Here is a 19,160-nt window from a genome sequence, read left to right on the forward strand (position 1 = left end):
GATCTTCCCAGACCAGGGCTCGAACCCCTGTCCCCTGCATTGGCAGGAGGATTCTTAACCTCTGCGTCTCTCCTCACTGTTCTCATACCTGCCCACCAGCTCTTCCCATTCCCTCCCCACTCCCTACTGCCTCAGATTCACCAGCCCTTCCAACTGTCACACAAGGCATCGTCTTGTTCCCCTCATCTCCACTCAGTGTCCTCCTAGTGTCTCTGACACTGGTCTCTCCCCACATCCCACGGCCACTATCCTAGACCAGGCCACCTGCCCCTAGGTTGTCAGAATGACTGTCCCAATATACACTACAGATCATGTTGTTCCTCGTTTCCAAACCCTTCACCGACTGTCGCCCACAGTACTTGTCCATCTGCTTAGCTATCACCTTGCCCCAGCGCACTCCTGGGTCAACATTACTCATGGGTCCCCTCTTAAATCTGAAAATAACCAAAACTGAAACTGAAAACTAGTTGTTTTTTCTCAAAACTAGTTTCTAAACAACCTCTCCTGTTTCAAACCTCCATGCCTTTGCATGTGCTGTTCTCTCTGCTTAAAGTGTCCCTCCAATTTCTGAATCCCTGGCGAATTCCCACCATTCCTTCATGTCCCAGCTGAGGGATCTCCTTTCCAGCCAGTCTCAATACTGTGTGAAAATCTCCTTTTGGCGGCCTGCTCCTCCATTAGATCTGGGGTTCTTCCAAAGTAGGAGCCACGTGTGGCTCACCTCTGCGTCTCCGGCTCCCAGCTGAGGGCTGGCACAAAGCTATGCCAGTGTGAGATGAATGAATGTTTCAAAACCGAGGGCGGGGGCTGCCTCCTTCCCGGTCAGCTCTGACACTGTCCAGCTGTGCGTCTACCCCTCTCCTCCCTCTCCCTCCTCCCTGCTCGAGGCAGGTCTTCAGAACTCACAGTCTACTTCTCCGCCCCTAGAACCGCCCACAGCTAGTGTCTCACTTCCTCTCGGGAGGCGGACGCTTGGGGGCCCCTCGCCTTTCGGACGCTTCGGGAGCTCAGACGTCAGCCGCAAGCCTCTGGTTCAGCTTCTCCCGCCCTTCAGCATCAAAATCGAGAATCGAAACTGCGCTGGATTCCATGCAGCAGGAGCCTAAACCCGCCGGATCTCCGGGGCCCCAGCAGGACCCCGCACTGCCCCACGCCCCCACCATGCCTCCCCCGGAGTCCCTCTCCGAAGGCCACGAGCACAGCCACAGCCCCACAGAGGTACTAGTACTGCGTTTGGGGAGATGGGGTTCAGGCTTTGTTGATTTTGGTTGGGGGAGATGTGGGGAGGGACAGGGGAACTTGGCCAAGCACCTTAAAGAGTGACACAAAGAAGGAAGACCAGGCATGAGGTCCTGACCTTCTCGGTTTGGGGTAGCGGTCACGGAAAGTAGAAAATGGGATGAGGATAAGTAAGTGGGGGGGCCTCTCTGGGCTGCGATTCTCCACGAGCAGGGGGGTAAGATGCTGAGGGTCAGTGGCACCCCGGACCGGACTCTTCCGCCCCCACGCTGGGACCTGCCTCTTATCCCCTGCCTCAGACGTCCCCTGCCTCAGACGAAGGACCACCTGTTAGGGAGAGTAGTAGCCATATTGCACCGGCCTGGGAACCCCCAACATGTCCCAGGTGTGGAAAAACAAGAACCCTAGTTCCCAGATCAGAAAGTGGGAGAGAGGTGTCTTGCCTTGGCTAAGGCCTCAGAGTTCCTGTGGTCTCTCCTTTAGGAAGCTTCTTGGATCCTTTTCTTGGAGCACCCTGCTCCCCTAACCCCCATCCCCAAGGGGTTTATTAGTCTTCTCCTGCACAAACTCCCTAGCCACCCCCGACCCCCAAAGGAACTACTTAGATCAGTTGCTCTATGTTCTTCCAGGCCCTTTTTACTGTCCTTCATGAAAGTACAAATAACACCATATTGCAGTAACTTTCATTATTTGCATTTACACCTCAGAATAATATTAACAATACTAGTTAAGATTTGTGAATATTTCTCATGGGCCAGGTACTGTATTAAGCACTTTTCTTGTGGTAAAATGTTATCAAATATATATATTATGTATGTTTTCTCCATTTCTAAGTGTACACAGTTCAGTGGCATTAAATACATTCACAATGTTGTATAGCCCTCACCACTGTCTGTTTACAGAATTTTTTTATCCAAACAAAGTCTGTACCCTTTAAGCAATAGCTCCTCATTGCCCTCTTCCCCCAGTGGCTGGTAACCTCTAATCTACTTCCTCTGTGAATTTGCCTAGTCTAGATATTTCCTATAAGTGGATTCCTACAATATTTGCCCCTTTGTCTCTGCATGATCTTACTTAGCATAATGTCTTCAAGGTTCATTCATGTTGTAGCATGTGTCAGAATTTCCTTTTTAAGGCTGAATAATATTCCATTGTGTGTATATACCACATTTTGTTTATCCATTCATCTGTTGATGGACACTTGGGTCGTTTCCACCTTTTGGCTATTGTGAATAATGCTGTGTACAGAATAATGAGTGTAGAAGGATCTGGGTACTTGTTTTCAGTTCTTTTGGGTATATATCTAGGTGTGGAATTGTTGGATCATATGGTAGTTCTATGTTTAACTTTCTGAGGAAATATCAAAGTGTATTAAGCACTTTTATGTGCGGTTATGTGATATACACTTAATGAATCTCATTTTTAAACTTAAGTTCCTTGAAGGCAGGGATTTGTCCTATACATCCTTTTATCTCAGGGCCTAGTACTGTGTCTTAGGAGAAGTAGATGCTCAGTAAACTGTGGAGTGAGAGTGGGAAGGCCTGAGTAAGTGGAGGATTGGGGTACTGATAAGCCTGGGTTTTGCATCATCCAATGACAGCCTGGTATGGCATTGGAAGTCCCACTCTCAGCCTCCAGCCATAGGGGCGGGTGTCCATTGGGTGGGGACTCCTGGGACTTCAGATCTCACCTCCCTCTCTGATCCCCCAGCAAGCCACGGAGGAAGAGTTCCAGTTCTTGCACTGCCAGGGCTGCCGGGCAGAAGCCAAGTGCCCCAAGCTGCTGCCTTGTCTGCACACGCTGTGTTCAGGATGCCTGGAGGAGCCTGGCAGGCAGTGCCCCATCTGCCAGGCGCCCTGGCCCCCAGGCCCTGATGTGCAGGCCTTGGACAACGTCTTCTTCGAAGGCTTAAAGTGGCGCCTGCATGCGTACCGGCAAATCGTGGACGCGCAGGCCCTTTGCACCCGCTGCAAAGAGCTGGCCGACTACTGGTGCTTCGAGTGCAAGCAGCTCCTCTGTGCCAAGTGCGTCAAGGCGCACCAGTGGTTCCTCAAGCACGAGGCCCGGCCACTGGCGGAACTCCGCAGCCAGTCGGCGCGCGAGTTTCTGGATGACATGCGCAAATCCAACAACATCTTCTGTTCCAACCCTAACCACCGCGACCCTACGCTGACCAGGTAACCAGGCCTGCCCAGGGTGGGGTGAAGCTTCTAAGAGCGAGGTAGAGGCTGCGGGGAGCAGAGATCCAAAGTCTCACAGCCGGGAACGTGGGTAAAGGAGCTTCTAACGTCTTGCAACTCAAAATAAGGTCCACAGACCAGCAGCATCGATAGCGATGACCGCAATTTATGCTGTCCCGTGCGAATGGATGGATAGCAGTAGTTTCCAATTTCCCCTTATAAGAAATAATGCTGCAGAAACATCTTTTCACCCATATCCAGTCATTTCTTCAGGATAAATTTTTAGAAATGCCATTTCTAGGTGAAGGGTTATGAAAGTTTTACATTTCGATACATGTTGCCAAACTGCCCTTTAGAAAGTCTTATGGTGGAATTTTCCAGAAGCATTGCTATGGAGTCTCAGTATAGCTGGATTCTAGGATGAGATGTGGGTAGTTAGTTTCTGTCTGAAAAGTCAAAACCGAAACAATGCACTTCCTGGGAGTGTCTGTATGAGAAAAAAAAAGTCATGTCCAATATTAATGATTTTTACTAAACAGCACAGGGTTTTAATTCAGGATTTTTTGGATAGATAATACATTTATATGGTGCAAAAAATTACAAACAAAATTTATAGAGAGGACAAAGTCTCCATTCCACTCTGTCCCCCATCTGCCTAATACCCACCACTTCTCCCTCCCCCATCCGCGTTTAACCATGGTTACCAGTTTTGAATGTTTCCAGAGTTTGTGAATATACACACAGGTAGGAGTATATAGTCTTATAGGTCTTATTTTTCCCCCTTTAAGCAAAAGGTAGCATACCTATGTGAACTTTTAATCCTCTAGCTTGTATAAGATTCTTGGGGATCTGCTTGCAAAGTGAAAGTATTCTTTGCCCGTTGGGGGCACACTCAGACAGAGCTCCATTCCTGCTAAACTTACTTCCTGCTTGGAGATTTACCACCTGTACTACCAGATTCCTCCACAGCTGATACTATTGTTTGAATTTGGATTTCTTTGTTTATTGTTAAGGTTGAGGTCCAGTGGCTTTTCATATGTTTTTTATTCACTGAGCTTCTTCATTTGTAAATTGCATCCTGAGGGCCTTTGCTTGTTTGTTTCTTTACTCTTAGGAATTAGTCTTTAATTGTAAGAGCTTGTTATAGTGCAGATATTTTTCCTGTGTTGACCTTTGTCATTCATTCAATATGAGGTGTTGTGTTTTAAGTTTTTAGTTCTATGTAGTCCAATCCCTCAATCTCTTCCTTTGTGGTATCTGGCTTTGATCATCCTAGGAAAGATTTTTCCTATGCCAGTGTTGAAAATATTTACTTATACTCTATTTTAATAATTTGTTTTTATAGTTAAAATTTTCATTCCCATGGAATTTATTTTTGTGTGTGGTATAAGGTAAGAACCCTTGCTTTGCATTTCTCTCCAAATGGAAAGCCAGTTCTCTCAACAACTTTTATTGAATAATTCACTCTTTTTGTTTTTTCCCATTTTTTAAAATCGAAGTATAGTTAATGTACAGTATTTTGTTACAGGTGTATAATATAGTGATTCACAATTTTTAAAGGTTATACTTCGTTTATAGTTATTATAAAATATTGGCTATATTCCCCATGTTGTACAATATATCCTTGTAGCTTATGAATACTCCACTCTTGCTTTGATCTGAAATGCCCTTTTAATCTTGTACTAGATGTCCATGTAGTCATGAATATGTTTGTAAATCTCTGTTCTGCACCAAACTATTCTTATGCTGATCCTTACTACTGTAAGGAGTTCTGCAGCTTTGATAGGGTGAATTCCCATTCTTTTTCAAAAATAATTTTACTTTCATAATTTGTACAGTTGCTTTTGCTGTTACAATTCATGCAGTTTCAGAAGTTACATATTCATTGAGATTTTGACTGAGATGACATTAAATCTTGGAAGAATTGTCCTCATCTCTGGTTATATCTTTGGGTTTTATAGTTTTTTTGTTTTTTTTTTTTTTTTTGCGCGGTACGCGGGCCTCTCACTGTTGTGGCCTCTCGCGTTGCGGAGCACAGGCTCCGGACGCGCAGGCTTAGCGGCCATGGCCCACGGGCCCAGCCGCTCCGCGGCATGTGGGATCCTCCCAGATCGGGGCACGAACCCGTGTCCCCTGCATCGGCAGGCGGACTCTCAATCACTGCGCCACCAGGGAAGCCCCTGGGTTTTATAGTTTTATTCACAAACATCTTGAACTTTTAAATTATAGTTAACTTTATAATATGTAATAATATTATGAATGGAATCTTTTTCCATTATAATTTCTAACTGGTTATCATTAACATTCACTAATGCTATTAATTTATGTATATTTATATTACATCTAGCCATCTTATTGGGCTCTTCTATTCTTGTAAGATTTTCAGTTGATTTTTTGGATTTTCTAGGTAAACAGTCATATCACCTACAAATAGTAAAACCTTTTTTCTTTCCAGTATTTATACATATTACCTCTTTGTAGCTTTGTTTCATTGGATTGGCCAGCACTGCCAGGACAGTATTGAATAATGTGAAGCAGTGGTTAGAAAAGGCAACTTTGTCTTGTACCTCTCTTTCATAAGAAAGTTTCTTATGTTTTCTTGTTTAGTATGATGCTTATTATTGATTTCCGTAGGTGACTTTTAAAAATCACATTAAGAAAGTTGCCTCCCACTTCTAGTTTCCTTAGAGTTTTGTTGTTGCTGTTATTTTGTTTTATTTTTAACTCAGGAATAGGTGTTCTTTTGGACTCTGAAGATGTCCTTTCACCTTTCAGTATGATGAATTATATCAATAGGTTTCTTTATGTTGAACCATTCTTTAAGTCCTGGGAGGAAAAAGTCTATTTGGTCATGATATACTATTATTTTAATTTTAATTTAAAATTAAAATTAAATTTTAATTTTATGAATATGTATGATTTCCTTGTCAAGTTTTCTTATTCATTTGATAAGACAACTCTTTCAATGAGTTTGCAAGCTTTTTTGAACGTGATGATATGTATAAATTGCTTTGCATAGTGCCTGGCACCTATTAAATACTCAATAAATGTTAAAATGCTACTCTGAGAATTTCTCTGCTGTACACTAGTTTAAAGAACATAGCAATTCAAGCTTATAGAGGTTTCTTGAAAAACTATCTGATACAGGTACCTTTTTTGAGGAGTAGGGTTTTTTCCCCTTTTTTTTTGGATCTTGAATCAGATTGTTTGGAATGTTTTCTAGTTCATCCTGAGTTATCTTTTATAATTTAAAAATCTCCTCTATGCCTGTAATTGTGTCCCCTTTCTTTTTTATAATGTTGTATATTTGTGGTTATTTTAGTGATCTTTTCAAAGCACTAGCTTTTTGGTCTTTCCTTTTATTGCTTACTGATATTAATGTTTTCCTTTTTTCTAATTTTTTTTTTTTTTTTTTGCGGTACGCGGGCCTCTCACTGTTGTGGCCTCTCCCATTGCGGAGCACAGGCTCTGGATGCGCAGGCTCAGCGGCCATGGCTCACGGGCCCAGCAGCTCCGCGGCATGTGGGATCTTCCTAGACCCGGGCACGATCCCGTGTCCCCTGCATCGGCAGGCGGACTCTCAACCACTGCGCCACCAGGGAAGCCCTAACTAATCATTTTGTTTTTATCATCATTATTTTCTCTCTTCTACTTGTCTGTCATTATTCATCATCTAACTGAACATTTAATTCATTTATTTGTTATCCTTATTGTTTAATACCTTCTCCTGTGAGTATGACATTGGCTGCATCCCATAACTTTGATGTAGTGTAATCATAGTCATTTCTCAAATATCTATAATTTCAGTCTTTTCTCTTTTTAAACATTTTTTCTTTGATAGAAGAGTTTGGGCGAGGGAGTTTTCTAAAATTTTCAAGTGGCTTGTGATGTTTGATTTAAATATTTGATGTTAATTTCCACAGTATGGTCACCTAGTATTTGACTTATATCTGGGACTGATGTTTTCTTTGGGGCCTTGGACCATATTCTGTGGACTAGCATATTCCTAGGATTTTTTTAAAATGTGTATTTTTTGTAGAGATATATCATATATCTCTCTCCTCTTTCTATTCTGGTTTAAATTTTTAACAGACATATTAGAACGCGTGCACGCACACGTGTGTGTGTGTGTGTGTGTGTGTGTTTGTCTGTGTGTGTGTGTCTGTATCTCTCACCATCAAGAGTATATTACAACTGTTCTTCCAGATAAGATAAAACTTTTAGCATACTTTTTGTTCTCCCCTCTTTCTCTTCCCACATTCAGATATAGTTGAAATAACATGAAATTTTAGTTCTAGATATTACCAAATTTTATGTCTTTTCTATTCTAAGCATCCTTTTTTGGCAGTTATTAAGTGTCAAAATCACATTATAACCCACTTGTTATCTATAATCTTAGCTTTTAATTAGTTTCATTGCTCACAATAATTTTTTTTATAACATATCTTCTTCTTTCTTCAATTATTTAATGTTATTAATTTCCCATTTGGCTGGAATACTTCAAGTAATTTTTTTTTGGTTGCTTTTCAGAGGTTACTTTCTGGAATCTTGATTGTCTTAACTTGCATGTCCTTCATTTGCTGTCACATTTATTTTTTAATTCATTTTTTATTTTTATTTTCGGCCATGCCGCGCAGCTTGTGGGATTTTAGTTCCCTGACTAGGGATCAAACCTTGACCCTCAGCAGTGAGAGCATGGAGTCCTAACCACTGGACCGCCAGGGAGTTCTCTGCTGTCACATTTAAAGGAAAGTTTAGCTAGGTGTAAAAATTCTGAGGTCACAATCACAAATCTTTCATCTTGGAGTATATACACATTGCTTCATAAATTTGTGGCCTCCAGTGCTGCAGATGAGAAATTTAATTATTATCTAATTATTTTGCCCCTGTGGGTAATCTGTTTTTGTTTGCTAAGGATGTTAATATAATTTTTCTTTATTCTTGAAAATGATTGATCAAGCTATAGGTCTTTTCTTTTTTCAGTAATCCTTTCTGACATTGTTGAACTGAAAAGTCAAGTCTTTCTTCAGCTCAAAGAAATTATCTTCTACTTTTTTATATATTGATTTCTGTTCATTTGCTTATTTTTTCTTTTTATAACTATTGTTTGTGTGTGTGTGTGGCTTTTTTTAAATTAACTCTTTATTGGAGTAGAGTTGATTTACAATGTTGTGTTAGTTTCTGCTGTACAGCAAAGTGAATCAGTTATACATATGCATATATCCATTCTTTTTTAGATTCTTTTCCCATACAGGTCATTACAGAGTATTGAGTAGTGTTCCCTGTGCTATACAGCAGGTCCTTATTAGTTATCTGTTTTACATATTGTACTGTGTATATGTCAATCCCAATCTCCCTATTTATCCCTCCTCCCCCACTTTCCCCTGTAACCCTTCCCCCACTTCCCCCATAACCCTTAAGTTTGCGTTTTACATCTGTGACTCTGTTTCTACTTTGTAAATACGTTCATTTGTATCATTTTTTTAGATTCCACATATAAGTGAGATCATATGATACTTATCTTTCTCTGCCTGACTTATTTCACTCAGTATGACAGTCTCTAGGTCCATCCATGGTGCTGCAACAGTTGCAGTCATGTTTTTTAATTGCCAAACAAGGTCAGTGTTCTCAGGATGCTTTTTCTTGTCAGCCTGTTCTTGTTTTCTCAGTGTATGTTCTTAAATCCCCCTGAAAAGCAAACTTAGAATTTTTAGAAGGTTTATGTTTCCTATATTACCCTTGTTTTCAGTGTGAGCCAGGAATCAGTTTGGTCCCCATTTTTGCCTGCTGATTCTCTTCATAGGTCCTGTAGTTCTGTGTTGTCTGCTCACATGTAAATGTGGACATCTAGACTGCACAGTCTTAGTAGCTGATAGGGGCTGGCAGCAACTGTATAAACCACAGTTTACATCTCCTACCCTGCAGTGAGGATGGGGCCTCTCCCAGAGCCCCAGATGGTGGTAGCTTACAGAGTGCTTCACCTCTAGTGTGGGGGGTGGATTTCTCCACAGTCGGCAAGGTACAAGGGGCAAGGAGGTCCAGCCAGCAAGAGGACAAGATTCTTTTCCCTTGAGCATGGTAGATGGCTTCAAAAACCTGACAGTATTGCTTAAAAATCGCACACACACAGTCACAATTCACAGTTGTTTCACAATCTACCGGTGGTTACTGGAAAAACTCAACTTGTTTTTTCTGCACAAAACCTCAGTGTCATAAATAACCGACAACTTCCTGCAAGTTACAAGTCAGTAATAAACCGTTCCATCCTTTGACATTGAGCTGACTTAGGGCTCACAGTGGGGAGCAGCATCGGAAGTGGCTTTAAACTTTCAAACTCAGCCTGGGAGTGTCCTCCCTGGGGCCATTGGCATTTGATCAACCACACCTGTGGAGTCCATTCTTTCAGCCCACATTCCTACTATGTAGCAAGCCCTCTGCTAGGTGCTAGGGTATAAATACAAACATGCAGCCCTGGCCCTCTGAGGTCACAGTCTGGTGGAGGAACCAGATCTGCAGTTAACAATCAAGGCTGCCGAGTGCTTCAAGGAAGCCTGCTTACCATTGTCACTCTGTGCTGCTAGTAGCCCTTAGGACAGTGTGATAAGACACCATCCTCTCCCTCATATTTTCCCTTGCCAGACGGCTGACATCCCGTGTGTGCTCAGTTATTTAAGGGCAGAAGGAAGAAGGAAGGCTGGCACCAGGCATGTGATCTCAGAAAAGGCCACCTGCCCAGCCTTGATTGTCTGGGGATGGCAGCTTCCAAGGGGGTGTCACACTTAGCCTGGCCTGTAAGGAAGCAGAAAGGGGAGGGAGCATGTGCAAAGGCAGAGGCACCAGCAAGTCTGCTGTATTTCAGGAACTGCAAGTAAAGGCTGTGCAGGAGGGCAGGGGCTGGAAGGGTGAGCTAGGGTCAAACATGGGAGAGTTAGAGTTTGGACTCTGTCCTACAATTTCCGGGACAAAGAATGTTCTCAGTTTGCTCCGTTTTCCTGCAGTTTACTCTTGTACCAGTGAGTATCCTGTAGAACACAGTGTGAATGGACCTTTGGGGACTCTGTTGGAAACCCACTGGTGGTACTGAGGCAGAGAGTGGGATAATGTTCAGATCCTCTTTCTGCACTCTGGTACTTCGATTGAACTGGGCAAGTTGAGGAGCAAGGAGACCAGGATTTTTTTTCTTTGGCTGCGTGCTTATTTACATTTTACCCTATTCCGTAAAGAATTTGAGATTTACCACCTTACTGTTGGATATATGACCCAAGCGGAACTGAAGCAAAGAATCTGGACCTGGGGAAAGGGAGCCACATTAGGAGGCTGAGCCATGGTGCAGGTGGGGGTGAGGCCTGCAAGAATGCAGAGGTGGCAGCATGGGGAGAAGGCCAGAGTGTCACACGGCCATGGCCTCCCTGACCTGGAGGTCAAGGTGGCTGCCAGCCTTTTCATCACATGTGCTGGGGAGCGCTGGGGAGTGCCTTGCAGCCAAGGGTAATGGGGGTTTAGGACTGTTGATGGAGCTGAGACCCATGTTGGGGTGTCAGATCCCAAAGCTTGGCTGGATGGGGTAGGGGAATTAATCGAGGACCATCAAAACTTGTAGCGGGAAGAGCTTTAGTTACAGTTGAGTGGGGAAAATGAAAGACCTATTATTCAAGTTTGAGATGTATGGTAAGATCATAAACTGGGAAAAGACAGCCCAAGACCAGAAGTTGGAATGATTGGCAACAGGTGGGGAGAGGCATCCTGGGCAGCCCAGGGGAGGGTTCAGGGCAGAGGTGGACATCACGCAGTGGTGGCAGGAACCAGAGTGCAGGGGACAGGCTTGAAACCAGCCTTGAGTGACGCTTCCCGATCCCTTGGTACCTGGGCAGCGCCTTTCAATAGGAAACTGAAACCTTTTCCAATATGGTCAGAGAATGGGCTCTTCTGGTTGGATTTGACCTCTTCTTAACACAATAAAGCACTTTCCTGTCTTTTGAGATGTTTTTTCCTGTGCTATTACCTTACTTCCCTGACCTTCCTATAAGATTATTGAGGAAGAGAGAATTGTTGCAAGAGGCTCGAACATTAATGGGAGCTCATCCCCAAATAGGAGATCTTGTCTGAGCCAGGGCCAGGACAGGACGCAGGATTTCCTGACTGCACTCTGCAGAGTCTGTCCTGGTGCTGCCGGCCTCCACATACAGGTAGTTTTCAACTAACAACCTGGCCGAGTTGCAAAAAAAAAAGGATTCTACAAGTTACTTGTTTCGGGCTCAAGAGTGTATCTTCCCTTACAATTAGCTTATTCAAAGGAAGCATGCTATTTAAGCAATGTTAAATTTAATTTTCCTTGACTTTGATGAAAGAAAAAGATACTAAAGTAAAATTAGACTTGCTAAACTTCAAAGAAATGTTTCTTTATCCTAAAACATTTCCTAAAAGACCTCTCTAAGATTAAGCAAAAAAATGACTAAGGCATCAAGAGGCTGGAGTCATTATAGTTTTTAATGAAATGAATGCATTTTAGACAGTAACGAAGTCTTTGCCGTGAAAGATCAGGATGGTCCACTCCCGTGTTTGTAGTCTTGGTTCCACATCACAATGGCTCTAATGCACAGCACTGGTCCTTTCACTTTAACACCACTTTTCATGGAGTCTTTGTTTTGATTCAGCTCTTGGTTGGATGGATGCTGTCAATTAGTTTTTCTCAAGAAGGACTTCTGTGTTCTGAATTCCTAGCGTGGTGTTGAGAATGTCTGTCAGTTACGCTTGCATGACATTTTGGCTGGGTGTAATATACCTGGTCACGGTCTTTCCTTTAGAGCTTTGTAGACTTTCCTGTCTTATCTTCCAGCATCAAACGTCTACCAGGAGAGGCCTGAGGCCAAATTTATTTCCTTTTTCTGTCTCGATGCCTAAAGATATTTTTCATTCCTTAAGTGTATCAATTTAACCAAGCTGTCTTGGTGTGGAGCGTATTGTATCAAATTACTCTGAAACCCGCTTGCTCCTTTAGTTTAAAAATTCTGTTTATTTCAATGAAATTTTCTTACATAACTCCTCCTCTTTCTTCCTCTTCCTTTCCTTCTCATTTTCCTCTTGCTCTATTACCATGAGTATTACAGTTTTTAATTTATGATTTTATTTTTTTTCTTATTAGTAATCTTAAGAGTATTACCACAGTTTGGGGGAAACTTAAATATTTAGTGAGTATTGAATGAGTAACAAAGATCAGAACCACAGTATACTCTAAGAGCTACATAAAATCATTTTATACTTATTTTAATAAAAGTACTTCTGGAGAATATCAAAATTGTTTGTGTCACATAAGGACACAAACTTGTTTCCTATGTCACCAGATTCTATTAACATTTAATGATTAACTTTATAGTCATTGAATTTTGTAACAAATGCCTGCTTTGGCTTTTTATTTTAAAATAAATTTATTTATTTAATTTTTTTATTTTTGGCTGTGTTGGGTCTTCGTTGCGGTGCGCGGGCTTTCTCTAGTTGGCGGCGAGCCAGGGCTACTCTTTCTTTAAGTGCGGAGCTTCTCATTGCGGTGGCTTCTCTTGTTGTGGAGCACGGGCTCTAGGCGCACGGGCTTGAGTAGTTGTGGCACGCGGGGTCACTAGTTGTGGCTCACGGGCTCTAGAGCACAGGCTCAGTAGTTGTGGCACGTGGGCTTAGTTGCTCCACGACGTGTGGGATCTTCCTGGACCAAGGATCGAACCCGTGTCCCCTGAATTGGCAGGCAGATTCTCAGCCACTGCGCCACCAGGGAAGCCCGCTTTGGCATGTATTACAGTTTGGATTTGTTCTGCCAAAGCTGTTAGAGTTGGGGAGGTATTTTGAGATAGATACAACTAAATAGAAGAGCTGTCTGTTTATACCATATGTTATTTAATACAGTATTATGTTAATGTTATCTTAATATCCAGTAGCATTTTTCTTATTCACGGCTTTAGTTAATTGATTGTTTCAGCTATTTCCATCTCTTTTGCCGTTTTATTTATTGAAATTAGGTTGGATTTAAATGAAATAGCCTAATCAGATTAATAAGTAATCACTATATGTAAACTTTGCCTTGTCCTCTTGCAACATTTACTGGCATGTAAATCCAAATTGTGTTCATGTTCACTAATATCCAATACTATATAATTATAGTGCATTATTATAAAACTCAGTGAATTTGCCCAAGTGATCTAACTTTGTTCAAAAATTGAATCTCCTTCATTAACATATTACTTATGTGTTATTTAAGATATTTCTTGCACTTGATGCTATTCTGACTGTACTTTCAAGGGGCATCATTGCAGTCACCTCAGTGTATGGTGATGATAACTTTTTTTTTTTTTTTTGGCTGCTCCACGCGTCTTGTAGGATCTCAGTTCCCCGACCAGCGATCAGACCAGGGCCCTTGGCAGTGAAAGCACGGAGTCCTAACCACTGGACCGCCAGGGAATTCCCAGATGATCACATTTTAGAAATACTATGTGGTGGCACTGGGAAAGGTTGATTGGAGAGACCAGAGGCAAGGAGGCCTATTAGGGGACAGTGCTAAAGGAGATAAGCCATAATTGGGGCAAGAACAAAGGCAGTATCAATGGGAACTGATGTGACAGATTTAGGAACCAGAATTCTACCTTAAATCATCTCTTCATTCTAGCCCCATACCTGTACCTAGCTGGTACTCAGTAATTTTTTTTAAGTAAGTGAAGGTAGACCTTAACAAGACTTAATAATGAGTTATTGTTGAAGCAGCCGAAGAGGGGAGGAATCTGGAATTCCCCTTGATCTTTGGCTTGAGTGACCTTTGAACAGTAGTGCCATTCACTGCCATAGAGAGGGCAGGAGAGGCAGGGCACCCATGCAGCAGTGCACCTGCTACCTACTGAATGAGTGACATGGCCCAGCAGAACACTGTCCACCATGGATTTGCCAGTCTTGAAAGCAGAGACCTACATAGAAAAGAGTGGGGAAGGAAAACTAAAAACTTCCTCTTCTTTCTTGGGTGTGGGACCAGCATAAGACCATAGTGTGAAATAGACAAGGCTTCCTCCTCTCCTCTTTCTTTGCTGCTTCTCTTTTTTTTTTTTTTAATTTATTTTATTTATTTACTTTTGTTTGTGTTGGGTCTTCGTTGCTGCTCATGGGCTTTAGCTGCTCATGGGCTTTAGCTGTGGCGAGCTGGGCCTACTCTTCGTTGTGGTGTGCGGGCTTCTCACTGTGGTGGCTTTTCTTGTTGAGGAGCACAGGCTCTAGGTCTGCAGGCTTCAGTAGCTGTGGCGCATGGGCTCAGTAGTTGTGGCTCGTGGTCTCTAGAGTGCAGGCTCAGTAGTTGTGGCGCACGGACTTAGTTGCTCCGCGACGTGTGGGATCTTCCTGGACCAGGGCTTGAACCCGTGTCCCCTGCATTGGCAGGCGGATTCTTAACCACTGCGCCACCAGGGAAGCCCCTCTTTGCTGCTTCTCTTAACTTCTGTTATCTTCCTCTCTGAGAAGGCAGGTTTTCCTATCTCTGTCACCACCTTCTCAATTGATGAATAGTTGGAGGAGGGGAGATCAACAGGAATAATGCTTTCACTCTCTTTGAGCATCCCAGTCTCTACAATTACTCATCTCCTCTCCTGGTTTCAGAAATCTTATTTCCTCAACTGTGTCACCCTGGAGATGGCAGGAAACCAGCCTCATTAAATGCATCCATACTACTGTGTAAATGACTGACGGATCCCTTTAATTACCCTCTAGCTAATTATTTGAATTTCCAAAGGAGGCTACTCCTTTCCATACTCCACCAAAGTGAGAGCTCCCATCAACCCTTGTTGAGATGGGGGCAGTGAAGTGGAGAGTTTTTCCGTCACCATTCAGGCAAGCCAGGCCCTGCCCTGGAGTTTTGCTCTGGGGCCATCTCTCCTCCACTAGTCCTGTTTTCATAGGATTTCTGCTTCCTGCATTCTGAGTTACCCTGTTTCCTAGTACAGCAGAAGTACCATGCTGCTCTAGTCCTACTGGGAAGTGTGGCTGGTCTAGGGCGGCATGTCCCTACTGGGAAGGGAACAGCCCAGAGACCGCACTCAGTGGTGATGTTTCCTTACTGCCTGAGGTTGAGAGGCTCACCCACCAGCAGCAGGGCTCTCCCCTGCCACGTGTACATATGTGGTTAATGCCCCCTCTTTCACAGCTCCAGAATGTCCGATGTGTATCTGGCACTGTGCTGGTCACTTCACATACACCAGCCCCTTGTCTTTGTAACAGTCTATGAGAGAGCATCCTTAGGCCCATTGTATAGATGGGGAAATTAAGACTCAGAGAGAGAAAGTAATTTACCCAAGGCCTCATAGCTAGGAATTGTGGAAGAGCTCAGATTCAGGCCTAGGTCGGGCTGCCTCCAGAACCCATATCCTGTCTGTTGTCACGTGGCCTCTGGGGTGGTGGTTTAGACACAGGCAGCTTTTGGATGGGAAGACTGAGAACCCAGGAAACATGTTGGGGCTTCTATTAAAATATTAATCATGCAGTCAGTTCGCTGAACAGTCATAAAGGGATAAACGAAACAATATATCACAAGGCAGAAGAGAAAGAGCTTGTTGTAAATCCTAGAGGGGATGTTCGTTTACCATTCCCCATTGCCTCCTGTTTAAAGTCCAAACTCATTTGTTTAGAATTGATTACGGAAACTTTTGGAAAATCTCAATAAGTAAAAAGGGGGAGGGAGGAAGAGAAAGAGGTAACTACTATCAGTCTAGACTTTTTCCTTTCCTTCCTGCTGTCTCTGTAATCATCTAAAACAGAATGAACAACACTTAGTGTTACAAAGTGTGCTTTTCTTATAATAGGAGGTCATGAACGTCTTTCCAAAAAGTAGTTTTGAATTTTCAGGCAGCTGCATCTGTTAATAGTATGATTTCTTCCACGTCTTCAGTGGTTGTAAGGTCTTTACCGTCATGACAGTAAATAGTAACTATTATATCTCCATGGTGTTATTTTTCATATTTAACTCTGATTCATCAAAAATATATCTTGGTGGGGCTTCCCTGGTGGCACAGTGGCTGAGAGTCCGCCTGCCGATGCAGGGGACACGGGTTCGTGCCCCGATCCGGGAAGATCCCACATGCCGCGGAGCGGCTGGGCCCGTGAGCCATGGCCGCTGAGCCTGCACGTCCAGAGCCTGTGCTCCGCAACGGGAGAGGCCGCAACAGTGAGAGGCCCGCGTACCGCAAAAAAAACCAAAAACCAAAACAAAACAAAAAATATATCTTGGTGTAGTGTATGAAGCAAAGCTCTAACTTGATTTATTTCCCCCCCTGTAGCCAGTTTTCATGATATAATTGTTGAAAATCCTTTAATGTCCATTAGTTTGGACATTTCTTTATTAAATAAAATATTACATTCTGATAGGTGCCAGGGCCTCTTTCAGGACTATCTGGTCTGTTGTGCTGATTGTTCTCTTGACTATTAGACTAGTATATACAGTTTTAATAATGGTAGTTCTATAATGTTGTCAGTGGCAGAGAAAATCCCCTTCCTTACACTGATTTTTCAAACAATTTCTTAGCTATTTGATCCGTTTACTCCTTCATGTGAAATTTATTCTGTTTTCTTTTTTTCTTTTTTTTCATCATGTGAAATTTAGAATCAGTTGGTTAAGTTTTAAAATCTCATTCTTAATTGGGCTCAAATTGCTTTAAACCTTTATATTAACGTGAGGAAAATTAATATTATACTATTTAGTCTCTCCAGTCAGGACCTTGATACAATTTTCTGTTTTTAGACTTTCTCTCTTAGTGGGTTTTTGTCATTTACTCCATATAAGTTCTATGTATTTCTTGCTAGGATTATGTCTAGGTATTTTTTTTTTTAGCATTTTTAAAATTGCTGTTGTGAATGAGAACATGGAAAATTTTTCCATATGTCTTTTCATTTGCTTTGCTGGAATAGAATTAAGCTGTTTTCTTCTCTTAATTCTGGTATAATCCAGCCACTTTGCTGAGCAACTTCTTGTTGATTCTGTGGTGTTTTAGTTCATTCTTTCGAGTGTTCCAGAAGCAAATAAGTGCCCTTTTGCTTTCCAGAGCTATACCTCTCTGTCTGTGTTAAGTCTGGGTCCTTGTCATGGAGCTCCTTGTGGGTAGGTGCCCACCTCACCTCTGTCTCCCCCAAAAGTGCCAAGCACACAGTGGGTGCTCAGTAAGTGTCCTTTGAATGAGGGTGAAGGAACCATAGGCCAAGGAGGTCATCCTTGGTCTTGGGTGGCAGGCCCACAATGGGTCATTCTGATTCAGGGTTTGCATCTCAGTCTTATCAGAAAGTTGGGGGCTTTGGACCCCAGGGCGTCTGATGCAGGCCCCTCAATAGAGACCTGAAGCCAATTGTCTCCTTCCATCCAGAGGGGCAGGGGTGGCTGGTTTCCCTGGGGAGACCCCATTTGGGGCAGAAGGGGCTTAAGAAGAGGACCCAGCAGAGACTGTGGTCCCCCCAGCAAGTCTTGCTCTCCCTCCAGGCCACCCTAGGGGTCCCCTTCCCAGGCCTGGAACACTCTTTCTAAGGAAAGGTCACTCACCTCGGTCTCAGCCCCTCTCCCATGGATCCAAAGCTAGGAAAATGACAACTGGTTCTAGTTCTCCCTTTATTTCTATAGCCTATCTAATTGCCCACATCTATTAGAATTCTGTTCTTTAATTAAAAACATAGGTAATATCAATACATTCACAAGGTTCAAACATGAGAGCAACCTAAAAGGCATACAGTGAAATGCCTCACTCCACCTCTTCCCTGCCCCATCCTGTAAATACTTTTATTAATTTGTATCCTTTCAAGGTTTCTTTATTCAGATGCAATCAAATATGAATATATTCTTATTTTTTTTCCATTCTTACACAAAAAGCAGCATCCTATAATGCACTTTTGTGTTATTTTTGGCTGCATTGGGTCTTTGTTGCTGCACGCAGGCTTTCTCTAGTTGCAGCGAGCGGGGGCTACTCTTCATTGTGGTGCGCGGGCATCTCATTGCGGTGGCTTCTCTTGTTGCGGGGAATGGGCTCTAGGCACACAGGCTTCAGTAGTTGTGGTGTGTGGGCTCTAGGGCGCACCGGCTTTAGTAGTTGTGGCACGCAGGCTCAGTAGTTGTGGTGCCCAGGCTTAGTTGCTCCACGGCATGTGGGATCTTCCTGGCCCAGGGATCGAACCCGTGTCCCCTGTTTTGGCAGGCAGATTCTTAACCACTGCGCCACCAGGAGAGGTCCCTTATAATACACTTCTACGCCTTGATTTTTTTACTTAAAATATACATTGTCATAATTGAACAAATTCTATGGTAGTCACTGTTCTAACCTTTTATATATATTAACTCATCGAATCCTCCTAATACTCCTATTATCATCCTTATTTTGCCAGAGAGATTTTTCCATATAATGAACTTTCTCAGTTTTTTTCAGCTGCATAGTACTCCATTGTACAGGTGCATTGTAATTTATGTAAGTCATTGCCTAGTGATGGGCACTTAGGTTGTTTCTATTCTTTGCTATTATGGACTGTGTTACGTTGTACAAATGTTATTTTTTATGTATGGAGATAGAGCTGCAGAAAAGATATCTAGAAGGGAGAATGCTGGGTCAAAGGATAAATACATTTGTAATTTTGATGAATACTGCCATATTGCCCTCTGTAGAGTTATTCATTCCTTTCATAATTGCTTAACATTTCTCATTAGTAGTGTCTAATTAGGGACCACTAATATTTCAGGCAATTATAATCATA

At 42.8% G+C, this 19,160-nt stretch overlaps 1 protein-coding gene across 11 annotated transcripts in view; it reads left to right on the forward strand.

Annotated features, from left to right (window-relative positions):
• The first annotated feature begins 970 nt into the window (after nucleotides 1–970).
• Nucleotides 971–19,160, forward strand: part of PML (PML nuclear body scaffold) — a 45,711-nt gene continuing 27,521 nt past the window's right edge. For 6 of the 11 annotated variants that reach the window (XM_033851974.2, XM_033851975.2, XM_019949547.3 and 3 more), the window contains exons 1-2: nucleotides 974–1,218; nucleotides 2,950–3,416. In XM_033851974.2, coding sequence (XP_033707865.1) covers nucleotides 1,090–1,218; nucleotides 2,950–3,416 — 596 coding nt within the window. In that variant the 5' untranslated portion in view covers nucleotides 974–1,089. Of the gene's footprint in view, nucleotides 1,219–2,949; nucleotides 3,417–19,160 lie in introns of all 11 variants that reach the window. The other 5 variants (XM_073801234.1, XM_033851971.2, XM_033851973.2 and 2 more) reach the window with 2 other exon arrangements.

Source organism: Tursiops truncatus, chromosome 2 (genome assembly GCF_011762595.2).
Source record: "Tursiops truncatus isolate mTurTru1 chromosome 2, mTurTru1.mat.Y, whole genome shotgun sequence".
NCBI lineage: Eukaryota > Metazoa > Chordata > Mammalia > Artiodactyla > Delphinidae > Tursiops > Tursiops truncatus.